This window comes from Bremia lactucae, linkage group LG1 (genome assembly GCF_004359215.1).
Source record: "Bremia lactucae strain SF5 linkage group LG1, whole genome shotgun sequence".
In the NCBI taxonomy this organism is placed as follows: domain Eukaryota; phylum Oomycota; class Peronosporomycetes; order Peronosporales; family Peronosporaceae; genus Bremia; species Bremia lactucae.
The window spans coordinates 1,962,426-1,969,923 of NC_090610.1; the positions used below are offsets into that span (position 1 = coordinate 1,962,426).

General features: G+C 46.4%; 2 protein-coding genes across 2 annotated transcripts; one reads left to right on the forward strand and one right to left on the reverse strand.

Annotated features, from left to right (window-relative positions):
• Nucleotides 1-18: 18 nt before the first annotated feature.
• Nucleotides 19-4,990, reverse strand: CCR75_000021 (uncharacterized protein). The gene is made up of 2 exons (XM_067958129.1): nt 4,705-4,990; nt 19-4,638 (listed from the first exon to the last, which is right to left on the reverse strand). Exon 2 carries the CDS (start codon nt 4,636-4,638, stop codon nt 526-528), a length of 4,113 nt encoding a protein of 1,370 aa, XP_067822452.1. The 5' UTR covers nt 4,705-4,990; the 3' UTR covers nt 19-525.
• Nucleotides 4,991-5,757: 767 nt separating this feature from the next.
• Nucleotides 5,758-6,144, forward strand: CCR75_000022 (uncharacterized protein; the record flags this gene model as incomplete). Its single annotated transcript, XM_067958130.1, has 1 exon — nt 5,758-6,144. One exon carries the CDS (start codon nt 5,758-5,760, stop codon nt 6,142-6,144), a length of 387 nt encoding a protein of 128 aa, XP_067823095.1.
• Between the last annotated feature and the right edge of the window lie 1,354 nt (nt 6,145-7,498).

Genomic DNA, 7,498 nt, shown 5'->3' on the forward strand with positions numbered 1-7,498 from the left:
TCCTTCGAACTAGGATTCATTAAGCTTTAATAGCTTGTACGACTCCCTGAGTTGTTAAACGCATTAGTTCTATAGAACTAAAAGATTCTTTTTGTCCAAAAGTCTTCCTCTGACTTTAGGAGCGAGTTGGCTCCGCTACAGAACAGCACTTAGCTGCAATATCACTAGCCAACAAAAGCAATGCATCAGAAGATTAAATGTCGATGTCTCTAAAAATTTAGCAGACATTAAGTGAATAATACACATTCACGCGATATATGAAGTATGCATGAAAGTTATCGTTCACTGAAAATGTATTGTTCTCGACAATAGTAATTAAGTATCTTTCCACTAGCGCAAATATTATCAAATACACCTCTGTTAAAAAGCAATCCATAAAGCATCAAGCCGCCAAACCAGTGTTCAAATCATTCTCTCTTTTTCAGCTGCAGCGAGAAAGAAAACGCACCCAATAGGTCTATTTGCTTACTTGATCAACATTCACGCCCCATCCATTCCATGACTTTATGCACATACATGTTTTTACTAGCCAAAGGCATGGGCAATGTTGTGCAGGTAATTATCAAAGCGCTTGAATCGACTGTCAAGACAAAAGTGTATAGTCTGCTCAAAGGACTCACGAGCGCGCTCGTCTGACACTTCAGGGGCCAACGTCGTTACAATGTGGTTGATATCGTCCCGGCCCGTCAGCTCTGGCATGTCTGCAGGGACCATCAAAAGCAACAAAGACACAAGAAGGTGCATGTGTCTTCGCAGCACGCAGTACGCTGTACAGGCAGTATCAACAAATTTGGCAAAGTCTTTTCCTTCGACTCCACCCAACACATATGCCATTTCGTTTGTGAACACAAAAGGAGTACGCTCACGACGAATGCCCAGTTTGTAGTACTTGAGATGACCAAGAAAGTGTCCGAAATCGATGTGAAAGTAGCGTCCTGAAGACGCAATCATAATATTGTCGTTATGGCGATCGCCAATTCCAAGTACACACGTAGCCACACAATAGCCAGCACAAGAGCGACTGAAAAGATCGACAGCGGCTTTGTGGCTTCTAGGGTCAGGATTGTTCGCACGAATCCAATCAGAAAAACTAGGATCCTTAAAAGTACCCATCATACCATCACGCCGGTGAACCTCAGCAGTTGTAACCGAATTTGGCACCATTTGAAGAATACCAGTCATCGGCGACGTTGCAACACATTTGTACGGCTCCATTGCCAAATCCAACCCTTCATCACGCCACATTTCGTCCATCAGACGAATCAATTGAAGCGTTAAGCAATCTTGCCGCACATCATCACCAGCCTTAAACATAACCGTAACCGGATCCCCACCTTCCTCCGCATTTTCAAACACCAGCCACAACGGCTTTTTTGCTGAATCCATAACGCGGCATTTACTCACAATTATTTTGCCTACTTCAATACGAGGATCTAGCGGCAGCTGGAATGACCCCGGCAAGAGCTCATTTAACGCCTCCAAGCCTTGCTGCATCGCACGCTTCATTTCGGCAGCACCGTCTCTCCGTTTCGCCTTCACGCTCTGGCATATACGCTCTAACATGCCGCCTTCTGAAAAAAGTTTGTCCTGCAGCTTCAAAATAGCACGCATCTTCGAGCTACACACATCCAGATATGCATTTAAGATCGTGCCGTACCTTTCACGGTACTGTGCATTGTGGGCTTCAACCTTCATGCTCCAGAATAGGTCAAAACCTATCTGATTTGGGTTTTTAATAGCACGCTCAATTAGAAGCATAGCTAACGGCGAAACGTGGTGGTTTTCAAATTTAATAGCTTGAACAAGCTGGGGCAAGAAGTAGCTGAAGGTTGTGTCAGCCATTTGACTCAGCTTCTTCACTGCAAAAGTGCGAACACCTTCGTGCGCAAATTCACCATTCAAGAGCTCAATGTACGCCGCTTGATGGTCAGGAACCGACCAACGGGGTAACAGCTTTAGCGCCTCATCACACTCATCACGGTCGTCCCAATGCACACACGATAGGATTCGAGGAAGAGCTGACGGAATATCAATAAATTCTTCACGGTGCATCCACAGCTGTTCCTTCTGATAAGGACTAAATCGGTATAGCGGGTCTAGTAAAATAAGCTTGCGCAACTCAAGCAATTCACATTGATACGAGCTGTGCCGACTACTGCGCGAGGTTGAGTCGCGTCGCTCTTGAGCCACACTCTCTAAAATGTTTCTACCATCGAGCTGATCACTCGTCTCTTCAGCCGGATGGCCCTCCAGTAATGGATTAGAAAGACTCGCATCGTCATAGTTTCCTAAACTGCTATTAAAGTCACTATTAATCGCTTCGCCCTTCGCAACGGTCTGAATCGCAAGCATCCACTCTTCACGCTCTTGTTTCGTTTCTGTAGAAATGATATAATCACGAGATGAGCCCATCGGCCTCACCTTAAAACACCAAGTTTGACGCAACTTTCGCGTTCCTTTGTTCACCGGTGCTGTAGTAAATTTTTGATTCATGTCGTCTGCTGTCGTGATAGAGCAATTACGTAGCGTAATTAGTTTCCGTGGAGCAGTCTCATCGTCTGCATAGCTCAACGTGCATGTGCTCTGGTCAACCACAAACCAACGTCGACGCCAACGAGTTAAGGAGGAAAAATTGCCAACTTTCTGCAGCCATCCTTCTTTTCGAAGCATCACAGACCGGCTATTAGTGATGATGCTGCGTCTATGAGCACGGTCAGTCGCGGACAAGTCATCATCGTCACTCCAGTCGAACTTAATCGGTGCGTCAAATTTTGTGAACTCAATCTGAATCATGGGCTCACTCGGCAAGGCCACGTGAGGCACAGGTCCTTCGATGCACGAGTGCAGATTGTTATACATGTGGACATACTGCAGGCCCTGAACAAGCGTATTATCAACTTCGAAGGCATTCACTCCAGTTACAAGCATCTTTTCTTCGGATGCATCCAGATTCGAAAGCGATCCCCCAAGAACCTTCTTGACGCCCAAAACGGTCAACTGAACACGCATCGTACGCGTCACGTTGCAAATGTCGATATTAAATTTATGCCACGCGGGATCTTCCCACTCTGCATGAAGCAAGTCGTTTCGTTGCGCCTTTAATCGAACATCGACTGTGTCAATCACAGCATTATCAAGCAATTGGCCACCATCGTACAGCTCCAGACGAACCAGCACGCTCGAGCTCATCAATGGTATTTGACTCACAATGGCTTCTTCACTCGACCTTTTCCTCACTGATGTAGTTCGAGGAATATTGAGCACACGGCGGACACGAACGGTAAACGGCTGCTGAATAATTCCACTCGGTAACGACGAATTGCGGTCCATTGAAGGTCGTTCCCATTCGTCCCCTAACGTCGTCATTTGCAACGATGTAGCTCGTTCTCCATCAAACATGTCAGCAAACTGGTCGATAATATTGCTCATTGATCCAGTGCAAGAAGACAGACTCCTGCCAATGCTTAAATTCATCAATGCCGTTTCTTGAATCACAGACTCGTGAATGACAGTAAGTCGAATGGTTTTCTTTGTCAGCAGACACTCGCGCACATGCACATATTCATTAAGCACTCGAAATGGATCTATCATATAGTCACGATATCCTGTGATCTTCAGTCGATACTCAGCTGGATTATAGGGTCGCAACGGCGCGGCATCGAGAGCCTGTTCGTAGCAATTGAAGATATGCTCCACAATTTGGCCAACGGTATCCCCTGTTGTTACAACCATCCGAACGTCGGTGATAGCTTTTGCACTCACTTCTTGCAATTGAAACATGCGTTTGTAAGTAACGTGGACGGCACTAAACTTAACCACGTCACAAAGTCCCTTGAGCCATCGCTGGTATTCAGGTTCCGAATCTGCAGAAATTGCCCACGTGCGAGTCGTCGTCACTAACAAGATTCCATACGGCTCCGTCTTTGAGTCCATCGGCTGCAAGGACGAGACCCGGTCCAAGTCAATGCGTCCACGTTCCAGCGTCTTTTTTTCATCTCGGCTCAGTGGAATGCCATTTTTTTCAGGCTTTTTCTTGTAGTACGCGAGCACACTACCACTAAGCTCCATATACCTCTTCTTAAAGGCCTTGTTTTTCTCGCCTTTTTTACGGAGATAGCCGCCCATGTGGTTGTTTATTGGCTGTGTCAAAGAGATTGGCTGATCCGAGATTACAAGATTTGCCGGGATCCGCGCAACAGTCTTAAGCGGCGTGATGAGCGCAAACTGGTTCTTTTGATTGGAATTATGGGCAATCCAATCACCCTCTTCGACCTTAAACTCGGGAGTATTAGCTCGAACCTCGAGCTCCGCCGGGGAGATCTCTTCGTGCGCCATTTTCAGTACTTTGCCAACTGCTGAGCGAAAATAGAGCGACTCTTTCGAGTGAAAAAGGTCCGGTACGGGCTGCCAACGCTTGTCGTCGCCCATCATGCTACGTCCGGCCTTGGCGTATGGATTCAGCGCTTCAAACGATGGCACGAGCCCAGCGTCGACGTTGCGGCAGCTCTTCGGGCCGCTTTCGTAACTATTGTACGACGCTGAGATAAATGAAGACGCTGAATTGCGCACTGGATGGTTAGAGTTCCCGCTCGACTGTAGCACCGACTGCATTGACTGCCGCTGGTTCAAGCCAAACATCTACAGACGACGACGTTAGTAAGTGTAAAGTACAGAAGGGTCCATACTCCATCAATTAAAGCGTACCGTAGCCAACGAAGCTGCTGATTTATCGCAGGTGGATGGACGAAATGTGCAGTGATACTGTGCTGGGACTTACGCGTTAATATTGCTAGTAGCTCTTTTCTGCTCAAGTTGGTGGCCCCAGTAGTAAAATTTCCTTCTTCCCCTCGCTGTCTTCCCGCAGCTCTGAGTTTAGCTAATTACTAGCTATTACATTGGTATCTACCCTAGCCTCGATCTATTTTGGTAGAAGCAGTCGTACCATTAATTAAAACGATCACAAGTTTTGCAGCTTTACAGAAAATCGTAAATATCATTTCCACAGCTATTGTCCGAATCTTCCAAACTGAAACTATCATTCGACGCCGCCGAGTCGATTGACATTTGAGGTCGGCGAAGTTGCTCAATGCGATTTGCAGGGAATAATTACGAGCTTTTCTAAAAACTAGTGAGTACGTCAATGGCAAAGGCTCCCTTCGATTGATTCCGAGGAATTAATATTCTGCCAATTTCTTTAAGCTTAATAAAACGTAATAGTACTCAGCGAATGCTGGCGGTCAGGCGAACATGCGGACATCTTAGGTCGTGGAGTAGCGAATGCGTCAATAGTTTCTGCTGACTGTAGTGCTGAAGCCGATAACGTATAATGATGAGACTGGCATCTTTTTTCAAATTTCCTTGCGCTTTCGCGATCGTGCAAGCGCCGAAAATGGCGCAATTTCGTCGAATGGCGAGACAAAACTGCCTGGGGGTCGGTTATCTAAAATAGTGAAGGGCTTTTGGGCGACATATCGCTTTAACTTTGATCAGTTATTTTTTCGTCGTTTATATAAATGTGTCATCCCTTGCCGCACGTTGCTCAAAAGCCTGTTTATCGGGTGGAAACTGGGGCAGAGATGCCTTTATACTGGACGCCATACATTTCGAGCGATGGATGGGTCTTTCATCATGTCGGCACGGTAAGTGAACGAACTCCTTTGAGTTTGCACGTAAAAGAAGCCGCCACACCACCTTACCCCATTTGGAAAAGCGTCCGTTAAGAACTACAAGGCCAGTTTATACTTCTAACCGACGACTATGACAAAGTGTGTACGCTGGTCAACGGTCACTGTGTACGAATTCGACGTGGGCCTCGGAGGAAGCTCCGTGCCCAAACACGGTGGCCCTTCGATCGGCTTAGCGCGCAAGCCTCGCTGCGTGTGGAGCACGCCTCTGGATGAATTAGAGGGCAATGAGCTGCTGTCCTCTTCGCCAAGGACGACCAAGGGTGATGGCAAGAAGACAAAGACTGCCACTAAAATGCGCACTCACAGAAATCGCAAAGTGCGCTGGCTGAAGCCTTTAGAGCGCGTGACGATGCTTACCAAGGCCGGTTGCAGTGAGAAGCGTATATACCGCATGATGATGGAATCGTCTGAGATCGCAATGTCTCGACGGCTTACGCTGAGAGTGCTAGACATGTAGACGGAAACGTGCAGCTAATCGATGAAATTCCTCAGATTTTTGAAATAAAGGACATATTACTCGCTCTGTGACGATAGCATGACAGATAAAGAAAAGGACAAGTGCCGTTCAGGACGAGCTGGAGGAAGTTGTACTATAACCATAATGTAGAAGGAGAAAGAAATTTTTTGAAGTGTGCATTGACCTTTATTTGTAAGTTTATTGCCGCCTATGATCTTGGTAAGGTTGTGAATGGAAGTGCTTTTTATTCTCCGCAAGTGGATAATAGCTTACACTCAAGCTTGATCGCTTAATGCTGAGGTTTTCGACCACTTCTTATGGAGCCGTTAGTCCTCAGTTTGATATATCTCGAATTTCCAAACTGACGTACCATCTCTCAAATGGTATTTGCCGTTGACCATTTTCCACGAGTACACTGGCACTCCATTTTACGCTGCCATCTCGAGCCTTAAGACTGGCGCTGATCTGTATCAGGATTAAAAAGAATTTGAGGAAGTCTTCCTTGAATCAGTACCGTGCGAGTTGTATTAGGATAAAGGCACTCGACGCGAAATCAACCTAATCCCTGCTTCAAAATTGTAACGGGCTAAAGTTGCCCTAACGTTACACAGTCCCCGTTAAGTACACTTGGTGTGATTAAGGGGATGGTCAATTACTAAATAATAGTAATTAGACCCAGCACTCGGGTGTGGTGCACATTTGTGACCAACCCTTGTGGATGTGATGCGCATGGTGCATTCACAATAGGAGGGATGACGCCCAGCGTCATCCGTGATGACGGCTAGCGTCATCAACTACGCGAGGTATCTATAAAGATACGTTCGCAATACATATTAAATGATATCTATAGAGATACATTTTAATTGGTAAAAATAGGTATTTGTATTTAATTCTATTAAATATAAATCAGTCTGAAAATTACTACCTACTTGGTAAGTGCGCACGAGGAGACGGATTACCGCTCCCGTGACGACACTTTACCAGAGCTCTTAGTGTGTTGGGTGAGGTCGCTTGCGCGCCCACCACATCTACCTCACTGCACACAAGAGAAGCAGGTTTAACCGCTTCCTCGCTGAGCTAGGGTGTGTGCTTAAGTAGAGCGTGGCCGCATTACGACGTGCCCGCCTACAAAGCTGGTGATAGCTCGTCAGAAGATCTCTTTCTTGGAGGAAAGAGTGGATTGTCTGCTTCAAAAGAACAAGACTTATTTTCGAGACAATAAGGCTTTGGATCGGAATCATCAGGCTTTGGCGGATTCCCTAACCCGTTCCGGTGTAATCCGGAATCGGAAGAGGCCTTCTACTGATGGTACGGGCGGAGACGCTCAACATAAAACGTAGGATGCGTACGCATT